The sequence below is a fragment of the Thamnophis elegans genome, chromosome 7, assembly GCF_009769535.1.
Source record: "Thamnophis elegans isolate rThaEle1 chromosome 7, rThaEle1.pri, whole genome shotgun sequence".
NCBI classification, from domain to species: Eukaryota; Metazoa; Chordata; class Lepidosauria; order Squamata; family Colubridae; genus Thamnophis; species Thamnophis elegans.
The window spans coordinates 24,817,838-24,838,673 of NC_045547.1; the positions used below are offsets into that span (position 1 = coordinate 24,817,838).

General features: G+C 38.7%; 1 protein-coding gene across 2 annotated transcripts in view; it reads left to right on the plus strand.

The window, feature by feature from the left end:
• CHST11 (carbohydrate sulfotransferase 11) overlaps positions 1 to 17,674 on the plus strand; it is a 205,046-nt gene extending 187,372 nt beyond the window's left edge. For both annotated transcript variants that reach the window (XM_032222085.1, XM_032222086.1), the window contains exon 3: positions 16,803 to 17,674. In XM_032222085.1, the coding sequence (XP_032077976.1) occupies positions 16,803 to 17,657 (855 nt within the window). In that variant the 3' untranslated portion in view covers positions 17,658 to 17,674. The remainder of the gene's footprint in view (positions 1 to 16,802) is intronic.
• Positions 17,675 to 20,836: the final 3,162 nt, after the last annotated feature.

The window sequence follows — 20,836 nt, forward strand, 5'->3', positions numbered from 1 at the left end:
TCCTTGAAGAAGTGCAGATGGAAGAATATTAAATCTATTGGTAAAGAATGTGATTCTCAGCTTAGAAAAAGTAAGATTTACCGAATAACTTGCTGGTTCCCATATATTTCTGCTTATAAATTAAAAATCTGAAGAACTATTACAAATAGATGCATTTTACATAGGTCTCAAAGTAAGTTTGTTTAAATTTGTATAAAAACAATTTTCTTAGGACAATCCATGTCAACAAGTCATAATACTGGAAGCACTGACTCTGGGCAGGCAGAAGATGATGCAAAGAAATCTCTGCAGGCCTGTACTATTTTCTAGTACCTGAACTTGCTTCCCTCCCCACTTGGAAGTAGCTTGTAACCTCAGAATGAGCCTAGGATTTGAGACTTCTTTCTACTGTCAACCTAAGCTGCCAATTGATTCAGTTTCTTTGTATGGAATAGGGGGACATCTGATAGTGCCTTTCCTTCATGGAACAATCAAACAATTCTGAAGTCTCTTTTTTTAAGCTTAGACAGGATTTGACACTCAAAGACAAATATTTTTTTAAAATCTTGATTTATACACTGTTCTCTTTCCTATAATACCTGTTTTCTCTGTCTCTCTCTTAATCTCTTCTCCACACTCCTCTTTTTTTCCCTTTGGGCTTTCTAACAAAATCAATAACTTAGATTTCTTAGGGTACAAGGGCAACAAAAAAGGCAGATTAAGAGAGGATTTCAAAGAATGAATCTCCCCCTTATTTGCCTGAACTTTCAGTCTGTTGGGTATCTTTCTGAATATTCAGTTGGGCACAATAAGGATTCTCTACTTCTAGCAAGAATTTTAGATTCATTTATATCTGGTCATATCTGGCCCCACCTTCTCTTTACAGGTTTAGGTAAGAAAACAGAAATGACATAAACCTACCGTAAGCAGGAGCAAATGTTTTGCATCAGGTTTAAAGTAGGACAGAGAGAGTTGTGTTATTTGAATCTGTAGACTCTTTTTTTTTTTTAAGAGAACTTTTTTATTTTTCTTTAAAAAAAACAAACACAAATATGTCATCATTTGTCAATCATTAAGACATTGAAATACAATTTTTTTTTGTTGTGTGTACCCCTCCCTCCCTCCACCCCCCCATCCCCCCTCCTCCTTCCCCCCCCGACTTCCCAGAACCCGTACACGGTATGGATTTTTAACTAACACAGTCTAAAATCTATTGAGAAAAAAGAAATAAAGAAATTAATGACATTCTAGATTGAACTTAGCTTCTTCTTACTGAACTAACTTTTAACAGTTTAAATCATTTCTGATCTTAAGCATAGGCTAACTGGAATTTCTTAGTCCCGTATTTATTTTGTATATAGTCAATCCATTTTTTCCAGTCTCGTTTATATCTCTCATTTGAATGATCTTTGAGATATGCCGATATTTTAGCCATTTCAGCTAAGTTTGTTACTTTCAATGTCCATTCTTGGATTGTAGGCAAGTCTTCCTTCTTCCAATATTGCGCCACCAACAGTCTTGCTGCAGTTATCAGGTGCAGAATCAAATTGGTCTCTACCACTGTAAAATCAGTACATATACCTAGTAAAAATAACTGAGGAATAAACTTTATCCTTTTTTTAAAAACATTTTGCATGACCCACCATATTTTTATCCAAAATGCCTTAACCTTTTGGCAGGTCCACCATATATGATAATATGTAGCATCGAGAGAACCACACCTCCAACATTTAGGCTGTACATTCGGATACATAGAAGCCAACTTTTTAGGATCTAAATGCCATCTATAAAACATCTTGTAAAAATTTTCTCTCAGATTTTGAGCTTGTGTAAATTTCACATTTCTTACCCAAATTCTTTCCCATGTATCCAACATTATTGGTTCCTCAATATTTTGAGCCCATTTTATCATACAATCTTTAACTAATTCTGTTTCCGAATCCATCTGTATTAATACATTATATATCCTCTTTATATGCATTAAGCTTTGATCTCTTATTTGTTTAAACAGATTATCCTCAACTTGAATAAAGCCAATTTTTTGATCTATTTTCCACCTAGCCTGTAATTGCCCATACTGGAACCATGTTTGAACTACCTTCTCCTCTTTTAATACCTCTAAAGATTTTAATTGTAATACCCCCCTTTCCGAGGTAAGAAGCTGTCTGTAAGTAAATCTGTCCTGTTTTTGTGCTGTATTCATATTTTCAATTGCATGTCTAGGAATTGCCCACATGGGTATCTTGTCATTTAATTTATATTGGTATTTCTTCCAAACCCGCAATAAAGCATTTCTCAAAATATGACTTTTAAAGTTCTTATCCAATTTTTTGTTGAATAACAGGTAAGCATGCCAACCAAATACCAGATCGTGTCCCTCAATGTTCAATATTCTATCATTGGTTAAATGAATCCAATCACTAATTACAGATAATGCCACTGCATCATAATATAGTTTTAAATTAGGTAGTTTCAATCCTCCTCTCTCGCGTACATCTTGCATTATTTTCATCTTTACCCTCGGCTTCTTTCCTGCCCACACAAATTTGTTGATACCCTTCTGCCATTCTAAAAGGTTCGCATCTTTTTTAAGTATAGGTAACATTTGGAAAAGAAATAAAAATTTTGGTAAAATGTTCATTTTCACTGCCGCTATCCTGCCCAGCAAAGATAAGTGCAATTTCTCCCATTTTTTCATCTCTGTCTGTATGCTATGCCAAAGTGGTTCATAATTATCCTTATATAATTTCCCATTTGAAGTTAAAATGTTAACTCCAAGATATTTGACTTTTTTAACTACCTCACATCCTAGCATCACTCCTAATTCTTCCTTTTGTTTAATATTCATATTTATAGCTAATATTTTGGTTTTTCCTAAGTTTATTTTAAAGCCAGACACTTGACCATATTGATTAATCGTATTCATTAAAACCATACTGGATTCCTGCGGTTGTTCCAATATTATGACCAAATCATCCGCAAAAGCGCGGACTCTATATTCTTGCTGCCTAATCTTGATCCCTTTTAAACCATCCAAGCCCCGTATTTTATTCAACAATACTTCCAAAGTTATAATAAACAATAATGGGGACAAAGGACAACCCTGTCTTGTACCTTTTCCAATTTGAAAAGAGTCTGTTAAACTTCCATTGACTATGATTTGTGCTGTTTGCTGTTGGTATATTGCTTTAATTGACTGTAAAAAATTATCTCCTATCTGCATTTTTTGCAATATCTTCAGCAGAAATTGCCAGTTAACTCGATCAAAGGCCTTCTCAGCATCCAAAAATATAAACGCAGCAGGGATAGCTTATCACATGTTTTGGTTTCACAATAGAAGAATTTTACTCCTTCATTAACTTTGCTTATTTGGAAGTTAAATGGTGATGAATCTGTTGAACGGTCTTGTTACAATGTTTACTCACTGAAACTTTTGCCAAGCCTTAAACTTCAAAATAAAAGCCTCTTTACTTAAAGCTGCATATTTAGGCAATAGAGTTTTATTAACTGCAGGCAGACAAATTTTGAAATGGCCTCAAAACCAAATATTAACTTGAAGTCGTCACCCTCTACTTCCAGGGGCACATCCTCAGTGCCTGGTACAAAGCTGCAGCCTCCGCTTCCTACGCCCCCTGCTGGGGATGTGTTAACGAAAGAATTTTTTCTGAGTAATCTAAGCGAGGCTCTTAATGCACAGACAATTAAAATGGAAGATAAATTTAGAGATAATAGAGAGGAGAGAAAAGAGGAAATAAAAGAAATGAAAGAAGAAATTAAAAGTGAAATTAAAAGTGAAATAAAAGGACTTAAACAGGAGTTGTATGAGAAATTTGAGGCTAAGGTTGATAAAATTAGAGACGACATGCTGAGTCTTGTAACTGTATTAACAGAACATATTTCTGGAGTGGAAGATACTCTAGAGGTTCTTAATGATGCCAATGCTAACTTGACATTGAAAACAGAGGTGGTGGAACAAAAAGTGGAAAATGCTGAAAAAGAAATTATTATGATACAGTACCGACAAATGGAGTTCGCATTAAGAGTAAGGGGGCTGCGTGAGGAGAAACAGGAGAACCTGAAACAGATCCTATCGGAAGCTTTTGACCGCCTGATGGGAAGACCAGGGACCAACCAAGGCTGGCAAATTGACAAAGCTTACCGCGTTAACTCCTGGCTGGCAAAGCAGAAGCAGCTTCCTCGAGACATCGTTATATATTTTACTACAAGAGAGTTCAGAAATATGGTACTGCAAGCGTCTTATAACACTAAGCTTCAAATTGGCGGTCAAGACCTGGCTGTTTTGAAAGAGATACCACCTCAAATGTTAAGAGCCAGAAGAGACTACGCTTTTTTGGTCGAAGAACTCAGAAATCGTCAGATACAGTATAGATGGGATGCACCATTTGGCATCATATTTACATTTGATAAGCAAAGGTACCGCCTCAACTCTGTATGGAAAGCCCGAGATTTTTATTATAATATATTGAAGGCCGGACACCCTGCACCATCTGGACCTAGAGAAAGACCACAAGAAGGACAGGATAGACAGCAAACTACACAACCACCAGACAAGATGGAGCATCTCTCTTCTCTAGAAGTGCAAGGTGCTATGGAACCAAGACCTAGCCGCATGACTACTAGACGTATGGAGAAACAAGCTAAGAGGCAACAGCATCAACAATCATCGGCCATCGATCAAGGAACTACAACAACAAATCTGGAAGCAGTGGGAGGAGCTAGACCTAAGGTTAAACAGGCCGTGCAGGAAGCTCTAAAAATGCTTCAACCAACCAAAGATGACAACTAAGATTTTAACATGGAATGTCAACGGACTGAACTCTCCACAGAAGAGGAAGAAAATATTTCATTATCTTAAACAGTTTAAGAACGATGTAATTTGTTTGCAAGAAACTCATATCAAGTCAACTGATCAAAAATATTTGATCAACTCAAAACTTGGTCAACATTTTGCAGCTTCTGCTATGGAAAAGAAGAATGGTATAGTTGTATACTTAAGAAAAGATATGAAAGCTGAATTAATAGAAGCAGATCCCTTCGGAAGATATATTGCTTTAGACTTAATCTTAGAAGGGAAAAAGACATTACTTTTGGGAATTTATGCTCCCAATCAACAGCAAGATAGATTCTATAGAAATCTTCATGCTAAATTAGTACAGTGGGACTATAGTTCCTGTATACTATTGGGTGACTGGAATGGAGTGATAGACACTAAGAGAGATAAGAAGATTTCCCGCCTAAATACCAAGATGCGAGCAAAGTTACCCAAATCTTTCTTTGACATTATGGATGATTTTGAATTGAGAGATATCTGGCGAGAAAGAAATGCAGAGGAATATGACTTCACTTTCTTCTCGGACAGGCATCAATCCCTTTCAAGGATCGATTTTATTCTAACCACTAATGATTTGCTTTCTAGGGTCAAGAAAACAAAGATTGCAGCTAGAGTCCTTTCGGACCATAACCCAGTTTGGATGGAGTTGGGAAGGGTAGTGCAGGCAAGAAGGTTTTGGAGACTGAATGAAAATTTATTTAGATATGAAAACTATATTAATGATTGTAAAAAATTACTATCTGAATATTTGTTTTGAATATGAATAAGGGTACATCTATGGAATTTGTATGGGATGCAAGCAAAGCGTATATGAGAGGAGTTTTGATGAATATAAATAAAACACATAGAAATAAGCAAGGGCTAAAACGAACAGAACTGGAAGAGGAAATTAAGAGAAAAGAGCTGGAGTTAACAAGGAAACCAGACGATACAAAGGTTAAGGAAGCTATTAACATATTAAAATCTCAATTTGACATGTTGATCTCTGACCAGGTAGCTACTAATTTATTATATGCAAAACACAATACTTTTTGTAATGCAAACAAACCTGGCAGATGGTTAGCTTATCAGATTAGGAAAAAAAGGAAAACTCGAAATATATCTAAACTGATTTACAGAGGGAAGGAGGTGTTCCAACAGGAAGAGATTCAAAAGGCTTTCTGGGAATTTTTACAGAACTGTATAAAGGGGATAAAATTAATGGTTTAGACATAGACAAATATTTAGACAAGGAGAAAATACCTTCAGTTAGAGAAGAACACAGGCAAAAATTGAATCAACCAATAACCTCGGGGGAAATCCTGCAGGTAATTAAGCAATTAAAGCCAGGGAAAGCACCAGGTACAGATGGCTTGACAGTGGTTTACTACAAAAACTTACAGTTAGAAATGGTAGAACCTCTTAGAGAATTATTTAATATGATTCAAACGGAAGGTAAAGTCCCTCCATCTTGGAAGACAGCGTTTATATCTTTGATACCCAAAGAAGATCAAGATACTACTCAACCCAAAAATTATAGACCCATTTCATTACTGAATGTAGATTATAAAATTTTTACTAAAATATTAGCAAATAGGTTAATGTTGGTCATTCAACAATTGATACATACGGACCAAACAGGTTTTATACAAGGGAGACAGATGAAAAGTAATGTCAGATTAATTATGAATCTGTAGACTCTTGAGGCAAGTTTCAGTTATTTGTGTCTTGGCCTCACTACCTTGTGTAAATATTTGCTTTGCTCTCTTTTGTCAGATTAAAAGCTCAAATGAAATAAGCACTCTCAGTGTATGCTTCCCCTAAAGGACAACTGAGAAGTTTGTATATGAATAAATAAAGAAAACAAAAGAAAGAAAACTCCAAAAGAAAACAAAAAAAGGCAGATTTCCATGCTGTTTCTCATTTGGGGGACTTTCTTGCAAGTATTTATAGAAGGAAGCAGTAGAGTTTGTGAATGTTGGTACAGACAAAATGATTGGCGTTTCACCTCAGAGTAAACCATAATGTGGTGATTTAGGTCTACGTATTGTAGAAGAGTTTATGGTTTGACATTAAGATCAGCTAATCAGAGGAACCATTACTTGAATTTTATGCAATATGGATGGAAGGAAGGAAGGACATTTTTGCAGAATCTCCGATGATGAGAACATAAAAAAGATTATCTTCTAAGATTTTGATATTACTGCTGTTCTCATAATTTTAACTTGTACCATCATAACAACTGTCATTCGGGAATGTTCAATCGAAATTTCTGATGTGCTAGGTATTAGTGGGCTAGGCATTAGTGGATTTCTGTGGGCTAGGTATTAGTGGATTTCTAAGCCAATGAAATCCTTGTTATATATATTTATATTAATCACCATATTTTCATTTTGCATTTTTTCTTACATGTTGATTTTGTGGAATCCCAGTTCCACTTAGCACAGAATCTACAGCTTACAATCATTAACTTCACTCAAGTCATGTTTATTTCCTCTCACACACAAACTACTTGTGCTATCACTCCCATGCACAAATGCATCCGTTTTCAGGTTCTGATCCATTTGTGCAAATCAACTAACACAGGGAAAGAGGTGGGAGGGGTTTTGGTCTGGTTTGACCAATTGATTGTTAGGGGATGTAGGAATGTTGCAATCAATGATCTATTCCTGTGATGGCAAATCTATGGCACAAGTGCCCAAAGTGGCACGTGGAGCCATGTCACCTGGCATATGCAGCCTCGCCCATTCCTCTTCCGAGTTTCTGGCACGCATGTGTACGCAATGATCAGTTGGAATTTATGTATGTGGCAGTACCAGAAACTGGAAGAGTTGGTCTTCCGGTATCTGGCGTGAGTATGCGCACCGGCCAGCTGATTGGTGCAAGACTTGCTGGCCAGTGTGCATGTGTGTGCCAGAAACTGGAAGTTCATTTTCCAGTGCGCACATGCGCCCTGGGCAGCTTCTCTTTCTGGTTGCAGCCCAGGCGAGCATGCACTCCCTTTTTGGCACTTGATGCTGCCCACCTGCACATCCAAATGCTGAAAAGTTTCACCATCACTGATCTATTCAATGTCTTCATAAACCACAATTTGACAGCCACTGTTTTACTGGTTTTATTCAGGTGCTCTCAAAAGTTTCCAGAACAACTTTTAAAAAAAAAACACCATAAAGGAGCTGTCACATCCAGCTGACATTTTGTTCTAGCAAGCTTCATAATTTTAGATATCAAGCTTTTAAAGTAGATCTGAAAATAGCTTCTAATTCCAAAGGATGGTTCAAAATGCTAACATGCCTTTTTGACGTATGTCAACGTAAACAAAGGTAAATATGAAAAAGGGCCATTATAATTATTGGACACATCACAAACAAGAGGGCTGATTGTTTGGGGTTGGGTGGAGGTTAATTTTTTTTATTAAGGGGAAAGCCTTGTGCATGATTGTAAACAATTCTGTCTTGTAAGAATACATCTGAGTATTCTTTTCCCCTTTCCATACATTTGAAAGATGACTTCCTGGTAGTGGAAAGCTCATCTATCATCTATTACACCCATGTAGCTTTCATTTAACTTTTCCGTTTCATGTTATTGTTGTTGCTGGTAGAACAGAGGAAAATGAGCCCCTCTGAAGACACAAAAGAAAACAAAGGAGTAAAAATAAAAACACAGGACAGAAAACCTCTTCCAGATGGCTGAAATGACAGCATGCCAAAGAATCTGAGCAGTATCTTTCAAAGGTCATAATCACTGAAAAGCAACAGAAGGGAGGTTTGACCTCAGAATCTTAATATCACCTGCACAGAAAGGGAAGCTGCCAAGTCAGACAAGCGGGGAAACATGAAGTTGGAAGAGCATTTTACCATCCCCATCTTCCAGGCATCCAGATCAAAGCTACCTCAACAAATGAATGTTCACCTTCATCCTGAACACGTCCTCCCCACCCCAATATCTATTTGGAAGTTGTCTTCCCATAACTTTAAACCATTAGCCAATCCATTAGTTTATGTCCTACAACAAGGGTGTCAAACTTGATTTCATTGAGGGCCACATCAGGGTTGTGTTTGACCCTAGGGGGATAGGGTAGGTGGATCAGCTCAATGACACTCGTGTTGGGGGGAGGGGGGTTGCCTGTGGTGCCCAAGTGCTCTGCCAGCAAAAACAGAGCTCAGGCAGGCCAGTCCTTCACTTTTCTTCATTTCCAGGGTGGCTCTTGGGCCAGATCTAAGCACCCTGCAGACCGGATGCAGCCCATGGGCCTTGAGTTTGACACCCCTGTCCTACAGGATTAAATAGTAGAGGTCAAGTCTTGACCTTCATCTATGAGACATTATTTCAGGTATTTTAAGAGATCTATTGCATTTCTCCACTCCAGCTGGTGACAGTTATCTTCTCTCAAAGGGAAGCAAATAAAATGTGGTATGGCAAGTTAGAGAAAATACAACCACTCTCAATTAGCATACCCATCCCTTGAATGTGGGCACACTAAGAGGTTAACCCTTACCAAAGTAGAAATGATGAGTAAATATTCTGAAAAATAGAATACTTTTGTGAAGCTCAGGATGAGGTGTTTGGCTTCCAATTAGCCACACTTTTACTGGGTGGGGGCAAGGCAAAAAAGTGGATGGTAGAATTTGATATAGTTAAAATTTAATTCATCTTACATTGTTACTGACAGATAATATGATTATATGCATCAATTAATTTCACCATTTTATTATACTAAATTAATTTAATAGCAATGGGGGAGTTTTTGGAGCTACACCAAAGATTTTGGAAAGTTATGTGAGGATTTTCCATGCTTGGCTTAGGCTGCTAAATATTTATCCTAAAACTCATTCCACATTCTTCCTTTATAAATTACTCTGACTTAATAGTGAACTAACAGATTAGTTTCCAGTCAAACTAAATGCTAGCAAAAGATGTGAGCATTGCTTTTTACCAAGCCAAAACTTTCACCTCTATTTTTCTTCACCAGATTTCATTCAATTTAACAAGGTAAATTACTTTTCTCCAATACCTGAGACAATTCTTCCCAGGATGCAGCCATTGTATTTTGTTTTTGGAATCTCACTGAACCACACTGCTGCTTCCATCTTCACCATCTGCATTGGTGGTATATTTTAAGAAGTCCAGGAGAACCTTCCTTCTGCTTGACATCAACATCCAATTCCTCTCTTGCTTTGCGAGCTTTAGTGGCGCAATGGTTAGAATGCAGTATTGTAGGCCAACTCTCCTCACTGCCAGGAGTTCGATCCTGACCGGCTTAAGGTTGACTCAGCCTTCCATCCTTCCAAGGTTGATAAAGGGCAATATGCTGATCCTGTAAATTACTTAGAGGGTGCTGTAAAATGCTGAAATGGTATATAAGTCTAAGTGTTATTGCTATTGCTATTATTTTTTGTCCACTGGAGACAATGGCCATATCAAAAGGCATATATAAGAGACCTCCTAAAATTGAAATAACATTTGGGATTATATTTAACTATTAGGCTTGGGGATTTTTTTTCCCCTGAAATGAAAAATATAAATCCATTTGATCATTTGAACTGTTGAATCACAAAGTGTGTTGCACCTACATTATTTCTCTCTCCTCCCAAGGAAATTATACTCATTGTAATTTGACTGACTTACAGGTGAAAACCAATATATTCATTTCTATGAAAGAACTTACCCAGAGCGTAAGTGGACACATAAGTGATGCTTGAGAAGGCACAATGGGATCACATTTGGAGGTCATAGACCAGAGGGGCTATAAGGACCACCTTATCTGATTGTCTCTTGAAGTCTAGCAGGGAGACAAAGTGGAGGATCTTGCATGTACATATCTGGCAAAGATGCCAGATTTCTGGACTTGCTGTGGGGTTTTATGCAATGAGTTGGGATAGGATACAAAGCCATCTAAAGTGAAATTAGCATCTTCAAATACATCAACAGAATGAAACAGTTAGGACCTGGCAGATGTTCAAAACTGATGAAAGGATTATAATGCAAGGCAGGCAATGACTATCTGCAAATGAAGTAAAATTACTGTAGGAGCAAATAACAAAAGGGAGGAAAACTAAGAAGAAAGTAAATAAAATATGTACTTGCAAGAAGCATAGCAAAAACCCACCGAAGGTAAAAATGAAAGGATTTTCTTTTCATTCAGAAAAAAATAGCAAGCTATGATTTACAGGAGTTTTAAACAAATAATGTTTCCCCACCCTTCAAATATGTCTTAGTTAAATGTGCCATGAAATGAATTGCCTACAACCTTGATTCTTTTTTAGTTACCGGTAGTACCTGGGGCTGTATTTTGAATTGGAACCCACACAATACTTACCTCTAGCCTTTCCAATCTATGATGTTCATAAAAATTGGGGCCACTGTGCTTTGTTTCCTATCCCTAATTTAAGCACAATTGTTTAATATTTGAGACTTATCAGATGGAACGATGCATTCAAGATCGCAAAAGCTATTAGTTAAAAGGTAATAGAAAAGCTTATTTCAGACAGGTCTATCCATGGGAGATGCACCCAAAAAGTTAAGTTCAGACACTTGGCAACTGACTTATATTTATGATATTTGTAGTGTTCCGGGGTCATGTAATCACCTTTTGTGAGCTTCTGACAAGCCAAGTCAATGGGGAAGCCACTTAACAACAATGTTACTAACTTAACAACTGCAGTGATTCACTTAACAAGTATGGCAAGAGGGGTTGTAAAATGGGGCCAATTTCACTGAACAATTTTTCGTTTAGTAACAGAAATTTTGGGCTTAATTGTGGTTGTAAGCCAAGGTCTACCACCTGGACAAGTGTCACACCTGCCTTCTTCTTGCAACTGATAGTGGATTGTGTCGTAAAAGGTCGGAGAAGAGGCATCTGTCCCTAGCTATTAAAGATATTGAGAATATTTATTTATGCATTTATCAAAATTATATGGCCAACTATCTTGCAAAAAGGTGACTCTGAGCGGCCTACAGCAAAAAACAGTGGGCATATAAAAAAACAATTATTATTATTAGTTTCAAAATGTTTGCCAAAAAACCCTTAAGCATTATTGATGCAAATTCGTATCTTCAAAAATTAGCATTGTTGCAGTGCAGCTTCAATCAAAAGATCCGCTAGCTAGAAAGCTAATTTGCAATTAACTCTGTGTCTTTTTTTTAATTGTGCGAGGGTTTCTAGGTATGTCAGTAGCCAAAAAAGCAGATATGCTTCAATGTGACTTTTAATTTGTTGTCATTAAGACTTTGGATAAAGGTCATTAGGTCAGTTGTCTCATATGCACATTAGGAATGGCAGTCACATATGGCAACCACGAGCTCAAGGTGACACAGACACCGCAGCAGGAACAAAATGTAAACACTGGAGGGGGGTCTACAAATCATGAAAATATGATTCCAGGACCTTGATGGCATTTACATGGCACTTTACTTTAAATGAAAGTTTAACTTTCAGATCAAAGGAATAAATTAACACAATGCAATGTGAGTATTAATTAAGGGGAAAAAGGAAAGACATTGATTGCTATTGGTAATATATAATGGCTACATTCCTGCTGCAATTAGACTTTGTGTAAATTATGAAGCCTGTTAATGGTATCAGAATGTTTATGAATGTTTGCGTGTTCATTCATACATGGCAAATAAGTGGAACTTTTGAAATGAAGGGAGAAAGGGGGGAAATGAAGATAGGTTATAATCAGCTCTTTAAGGTAGTTCAGATCAGAAAATGGGGTATTTGAGCACTGTGCTTGTAAATGATGGGGGGTGGGATAATGCCTATTTTAATGGACGCAGCCAATACTAATGCAAATGTAAAAAGTTGCTACTTATGAAAATGCATTCTGGATTTTAAGGTAAAGGTTCCCGTCGCACATATGTCTCTAGGGGTGGTGCTCATCTCTGTTTTAAAGCCGAAAAACCAGTGCTGTCCAAAGATGTCTCCGTAGTCATGTGGTCGGCATGACTAAATACTGAAGGTGCACAGAACACTGCTACCTTCCCACCAAAATGGTCCCTATTTTTCTACTTGCATTTTTATGTGCTTTTGAACTGCTAGGTTGGCAGAAGCTGGGACAAGTAATGGGAACTCACCCCGTTACATGGCGCTAGGGATTTGAACTGCCAAATTGCCGACTTTTCTGATCGACAAGCTCAGCATCTTAGCCATCACATACCTGGGTATTACAATAGTCTGGTTATTAGAATATTGATAATATCAATATTTCTCCTAAAAGGAAAATCAAAGTATATTTAATGGGTCACTTCTCAGTAATATCTGAGTTATGGCATTATAGTAAGCTCAGCATGTTAGATGAAAGCAGCACTTAAAAATTATAATCCCTGCATGGATGTCCAGAAGTGGCAGCAAGGGATGGTATGTAATGTCCTCTATATCATGATTTTGCACAAATAGTGTAATTTGCTATTGAATTACTGCATTGTATATTATCAATGGCTAGTTGTGGAAACCAATCCCATTGATCAATAATTCATGGCTTAACAATAGGTTGGTCAATATAATGGAATTTAATTGGGTTAGCACAATTTTTACAACACATATTCCTGGCTACATGGAAAAGAAATTTGGGATATTCATGCTTAAACTGTTATGGCTTTTGCTAAGTGATTTTTGACATCCTTTGACATCATATTGTTATAATGACTGTTTTAATAGATTGAAACATCCATGAGCTATGTCCCAGTCAGTGGTGGGATTCAACATTTTTTTACTACCGGTTCTGTGGGCGTGGCTTGGTGGGCGTGACGGGGAAGGATACTGTAAAATCTCCATTCCCATCCCATTCCAGGGGAAGGTTACTGCAAAATTCCCATTTCTTCCTGATCAGCTGGGACGGGGGAGACAGAGACTAGATGGGGGCAGGGCCAGCCAGAGGTGGTATTTACCAGTTCTCAACTGCTCAAAATTTCCACTACTGGTTCTCCAGAACTGGTCAGAACTTGCTTACCTCCTCTAGTTCCAGTGTATTATAGAGTTGTTCGTTTTTGCTGCGATATCTTAAGTAACTAAATAATCTACCCCAGAAAACTTGCAGTGTGAGAAGGATTAGAGGAATAAAATAGGAAAAAGAATGTAATCCTATCCTATAATTTAACCCATTCTACAAAGGAAAATTTATTCAATTTAGAACTACAAAAATCCTTAATATATATCCATCTAGAAACAAAGAACATGATAAGCAAAAAGCATGTTCAAAGCCAATGGATGCTTGTCTATTTGATGTTGTGAGTCTCAGAAGCCAGCACTGATAGCAAAACAAAATAAAACAACTACTTCTGGGAAGCATGTTTTAAAATTCCTTTGGTGCCTTTCCACAAAGTTTATTTCACACGCCAAGGTCACTGCCAATGAGGAAGACAAAACAATTAATCTTAGGTTGAGATACATATCAACAGCAGGAGCACATACTGTGTTCATTTTCAAAGTGCTTGGAAACCAGTGTCCTCCTTCTGTTCTCAGCATCAAAGGTCACACCAAGTTTTGATCTTCTTTCAAAATGAATTTGACCAGAGTTGCGGGAAGAAGTCTTTTGAGGACAAGGGAAAGATTTCTATTGCCATGTTTCAGAAAGGTGGACTGAAATACTTGCAGTACCCAGGTTATGGCTGCATTGTCCTTAGGAGCCCATAAAATGTGTTTGCTTCCATCTGTAGCTTCACCTGTAATTATGGCCATAAGTGCCTTTGCAGGTTGGGCAGGGCTAGGATAACAGCCATAATTATCTCATCTGCAAAAGAAACAGCTGTCCATAGAGATGTTAGATTCTGATTGCAGGATTTCTAGGGCAAACGAGTAGGAAATTCATTCTCATTCTTGCTTGAAATCCCAAAATCTTCTTGGCAACTCTTGGAAAACATGAGTTTTCTGCACTTGTTAAGAAATACAATTATTGTAAGTAGAACGCTTTGAAAGGACATTACGTTCTGGTAAATGCCATTCCACATTTCTGCAGAACCTGATCTTCTATACCCTTTGTTATGTAAGCTCCCCGTTGGGAGATCTGTAGCAAAACTTGCATCAGCATATGCAGTTAAGCTCAGATCATCTCTAGATTCTAAATACAATGCATAATGCATCGCTTGTTTAAGATATCTTAATATCCTCTTAGCAGCTTGCCAGTGCCTTTCAGTAGGTTCAGCATTAAACCAGGCTAATTGATTTACACTATAGGCTATGTTTCCAGTAGGATATCTTAGCTCTTACAGCAGGGGTGTCAAACTCAAGGCTCTTGGGCTGTATCCGGCCCATGGGGGTGCTTAAATCTGGCCCATGGGGATAGCTTGAAAATAACAAAGTACTGGCCCGTGATGCCTCTGGCAGCCAAAATGAGGTGAGGGTTAGGGTTAGAGTAACCCTAACTCTAACCCCCACACCCTATATTTGGCCTGGATGACCTCTTGAATCACCCACGCCCAATTTTGGCCAACAGAATGCTGCAGGAGGCAGCCCAGGCCAAAAACGGGATGTGGGGGAATCAGACAGCCTCACACGGTCCTCCCATGCCCCATTTTGGCTGGCAAAGTACTGCAGAGGGCCGTCCAGGCCAAAAATGGGGCACAGGGGGGCCTCGCTGCCCATCCTGTCTTCCCCCCCTCAAACATCTCTGGCTGGCTCATGGAGGAGGGCTACAATGCTGATCCGGCCCTCAGAGAAATCCAGTTTGACACCCCTGTCTTACAGGGAAAGCAACTTGATCTGACCAGAGAAGGGATCTTTTGTTTATAGTCTTTCTTTATCCTTCTTTACTGCCTGGGGCCGATTCCAATACATGTAGAATTAATCAAACCTCAATTTCCATTGCTTCCACATAGGTAAACATCGGTTTATTTACTAAACTAGACACTGGAAATGCATCAGGATCTGATCCTCATTTGAAGTTCAGTATAAAATCTATTTCATAATTTGAAGGCAACAGGGAATTGCACTTTGATAAACCACAGATGCATCAAAATCCAGCACAGGGGAGAAAAAGGATGGAAAGAGAACATGTTACATGCAAATTTGTCTTCTGGGTTCCCAGCTGGAGTGTAATGCAGCAACTGATAAATAGAATGCTATCATCACCAAGGGATTCTTTTAGAGCAGAGGATACACAAAGGAACTGTACCTTTTTTTCTTAGTAGAATTGCAAACAGTGTACTGTAACTTATGAACTCCAGACTTCATTTAAAAAGTATACCTATAAAGTACAAGATTCAGCATCATCCCTAAGTTGTAATATTGCTTTTGGACATAGAAGACTGGATAGATGGGTCTTGAACAAGCCACTAGTTTTCCAGGAAAGTGCATTTTTAGTAATTGTTTTATTTCAAAGTGGTAACTGTAAGTTTTGTTTGTCAATCAAACAGCAGAAGAATCTCTACAGAAGCAGCTCTAGCATAGAATTAGAAACAATTTCTGCCTGGGCAGGTGTGTCAAACTCGTATCCCGTGGGCCATATGCTTCAAGTACTGGCCACGCCACCTGCATTAGCAAAGGGGGAGGGGGAAATCACATTACGTCACGTGTCGACAATGTGACAGCGTGAGTTTGACATCTAGCCTAAGATATAGGAACACGGTGGCTCAGTGGCTAACATGCTGAGCTTGTCAATTAGAAAAGTCAGCAGTTTGGCGGTTTGAATCCCTGGCGCCGTGTAATGGACTGCCAAAATAGCAGTTCAAAAGCACGTAAAAAGTAGAAAAAAAGGAATCACTTTTCATGGGAAGGCTGTTGTATTCTGCGCGCTTTCGGCGTTTAGTCATGCTGGCCCCATGACCACGGAGACTTCTTTGGACAGTGCTGGCTCTTTAGTTTTGAAACGGAGATGAGCACTGCCTCCTAGAGTTGGGAACGACTAACACATATGTGTGAGAGGAACATTTACTTTACCTAGTGTACCACTTCAGTGGGCTTTAGCAAGAAGGATAATAGACAGTATTAATAACAAGATGGAAAAATATTTTCAAACAGTACTAAGTTGTCTTTATTTGTGTTTTATTTACATAGTTGGAATTATCCAGCACTGCAATCCTTCATCAAATCCGGAGAGATCAAGTGACAGATACCTGTCGAGCCAACAGCATGTCCACCAAGAAGCGCCGTGTCCTGACCCCTAACGATCTCAAACATTTAGTGGTTGATGAAGATCATGAACTGATTTATTGCTATGTCCCCAAAGTGGCCTGTACCAACTGGAAAAGAGTCATGATGGTGTTGACTGGGAGAGGAAAATACACAGATCCTATGGAGATACCAGCAAATGAAGCCCATGTCTCATCCAACTTGAAAACCCTCAACCAGTACAGCATTCCAGAGATCAACCATCGCTTGAAAAACTACATGAAGTTCTTGTTTGTCCGTGAGCCTTTTGAGAGACTGGTGTCAGCCTACAGAAACAAATTCACCCAAAAATATAACACCTCCTTTCACAAGAGATATGGTACCAAAATTGTGAAACGCCAAAGGAAAAATGCGACACAAGAGGCTCTGCAGAAAGGTGATGATGTAAAATTTGAAGAGTTTGTGGCTTATCTCATAGACCCGCAAACTCAAAGAGAAGAGCCATTCAATGAACACTGGCAAACTGTCTTTTCTCTGTGCCATCCTTGTCACATCCATTATGACCTCATAGGGAAGTACGAGACTCTTGAGGAGGATTCCAACTACATCCTTCAACTAGCAGGAGTAGGAAACTATCTCAAGTTCCCCACTTATGCAAAGTCTACAAGAACTACTGATGAAATGACTGCAGAGTTCTTCCAGAACATCAGTTCGGAGCACCAAACACAGCTCTATGACGTCTACAAACTTGATTTTTTAATGTTTAATTACTCAGTGCCAAGCTACCTGAAACTGGAATGAAATGTGGATACCCAGAGAATGACAGAAAGCTGTTTAATTTAAGATTTTTTTATTTGTCATCATTATGTATGGTTATTTTGTAAGTTAATATTTTCTCTCTCTTTTTTTTAGTAATGCTGCGAGCAGCATAGTTGGAAATTTATTATTTAAATGGTTGGTAAGGAATGACAGCCTTGTTTGCAGGGTAAGAAAATTGCAGTGACAATAGCTCTAGATGTGAGAAGTAAAAGTGCTACACTGTTTTGGGGTGGAAATGTCTCTTTTGCCCTGATTTATTTTTTTAATTCTTTTTTTTTTTTTTTGCATTCTTAATAAATCCGAGCCTTTAGGTTATTTATGCTTACAGAATAGATTCCTCGTTAAAAGCTGAAATGCAATGCTGTTTAGGCAAAGAAAAAAAAAGAAAAAAAAGAAAAAAGTTTCTTGTGTTCTTATTGCTGGAATTTTCCTCTGCCGTAAATATTATTTTATTATGGGAAGGGGGGAATAAATGTGCTCATAAAATTGGAAATGTTGCAATGGGCAGTAAGGCCCAGGAGCTACAATAGATTTATGGACCTTCCGATTCTCTGCTTTGCAAGACGAATAAAGAGAGGGGTGTCAAACTGGATTTCTTCAAGGGACAGATCAGCAGGGGTGGGTTCCTACCAGTTCTAACCTCTTCTATAGAAGAGGTTCCACAAATCTACAGTGCCGTTTAGAACCGGTTCCAGCTCCCTCTTCTCACCCGTCTGCACATCATCAAGATGAAGAGTGAGAGGAGGAATTCTGGGAGTTGAAGTCCGCAAGTCTTAAAGCTGTCAAGTTTGAACACCCCTGGGTTTTTTTTCTAAAGGGTTAGGGGTGCAAGGGTCTTGTAACTTGACAGCTTTAAGACTTGCATGTTTCAAATGCCAGAGTTTCTGAACCAACATTTTGGTTGCTAAGCAAGAGTGTTGTTAAGTGAGTTTCACCACATTTTACAAGTTGGCCACACCCACCCAGTCACATGGCTGGCAAGCCACTCCCACCCAGTCACACATGGCCAGCAAGCCACTCCCACCCAGTCACACATGGCTGGCAAGCCACTCCCACAAAGCAGGCCACACCCACAGAAGAGGTTCTAAAAAATTTTGAAACCCACCACTGTGGATCAGCATTGTAGTTCTCTTCTGTTGGCCGGCTGGGGGGTAGAGATGTGACGGACACCTTTTGCAGCACCCTGCCAGCTAAAACAGGCTCACCATGCCCCATTTTGTCTGGCAGATTGCTGCAGGAGGCCCTCCAGGCTGAAAATGGGGTGCAGCGGGGGGTCACACATGCCCCCATATCCCATTTTGGCTGCAGAGACGCCATGGGCAGGTGCTTTGCTATTTCCAGGCCCGCCCCACAGGCCTTGAGTTTGACCCCCTGGTTTAGACTATTAAAATGTCATACCTTTGTGCATCCAAAATACCAATAGGAGAAGGAAGGAAATGTCCTGGAAAGTGATAGCATGACTCAGTCTCTTGCCCCCTAAAGGAGACAACCAAGCCAGAGACTACTTAAAGTTATTTGTGATTCCCAGTTATCCTTAGAGGGAATCCTAGTCCAATAGGGAATTCATCTGATCACATGCAAGGAGGCATCATCGATTGATTAGACACAAATCTTTCATAGACAGAACATTCTTAGGGCTCAGAGGTGGTATTCAGCCGGTTTTCTCCCATTTGGGAGAACCGGTTGCAGTGGCTGCAAGAGACTCCACCCACCCACCCCGACATAATGTGCAGAAGGCGGTGCGCATGTGCAGACATGGCACATATGCTCACATTTGTGAACCGGTAGGGAAGGTAAGTGAATCCAATTACTGTAACGTTTTTTTCCTCTGAATGAGACTTAGGATTTTTCCCCCCCAGAAGTTCTGAAACAGGTCAGTGCACAAAAGAATCTTTGGCTCTTTTCCTATTCAAAAAAGCGCAATCACTTCCTTTGCTTCATAACATATCTGAGCAATAGAACTATACAGTATCTATATAGGAGTTCTCAGATCTATACACTGCTGTTTGCATCCATCATTCCTCAATTTGGGTCTTTGGAGAAGATCATTCCACAAAAGGGAATGTCCCCTTATGCCCCACAGATTTAAATGACATCCCAAACCTAAACTTCATGCCATAGCAAAGAATAAACTGCAATTTAGGGATGGTTTTCCTGTATATCATGTTCTGAATTATAGCCAAATTTTAAAAGGCTCATTGCATAGCCTGCAATATTAAATAATACCTAATCTTCTTGTAGGTGGTTACCTACAGTATATACAGAGGTGAGTACATCCCCCTCACATTTTGTAAATATTTAAGTATATCTTTTCATGTGACAACATTGAAAAAATGACTACAATTGGCTACAATGTAAAGGAGTGAGCATACAGTTTGCATAACAGTGTAAATGTGCTGTCCCCTCAAAATAACACAACACAGCCATCAATGGATAAACTGCTGGCAGGATATACTTAAATATTTACAAAATGTATACTCTAGAATAAGAGGAGAAAGAAAAATCCTGCAGTAATGCAATTTTATCTCACTTCCAGACTTCAACAATAATTATTTTTAAAGAAAATGATATTATGATGTTATCTTTTAACATTGGGAAGAAGAAACACTGATTTTTACATATAAGTATGTTCACATACACGCACAGAGAGAGAGAGAGAGAGAGAGAGAGAGAGAGAGAGAGAGATTGTGACTGAATGAAATGTGACTATATTATATAGAGCAGTGGTTCTCAACCTGTGGGTCAGGACCGCTTTGGGGGTTGAATGACCCTTTCACAGGGTTCGCCTAAGACCATTGGAAAACACATGTTTTTGAAAAAATATGGAAAACATAAAATAATTTTATGGTTGGGGGTCACCACAACATGAGGAACTGTATTAAAGGGTCACGGCATTAGAAAAGTTGAGAACCACTGGTTTAGAGAGAAGTATATTCAAAATTCTACTTTGTTGGTCATGTTAAAATTATTTCTGCATTCCTACTTGTTTGATTTTAATATGCGTAATAATGATGGGGTTTTTTTTTTACAAATAGCTGTAGTAATATTATTTAGGATCCCAGTTCCCTTAAATAGTTGGTTAATGTGCTGTCCCTCTCTCTCTCTCTCTCTCTCTCTCTCTCTCTCTCTCTCTCTCTCTCTCTCTCTCTCTCTCTCTCTCT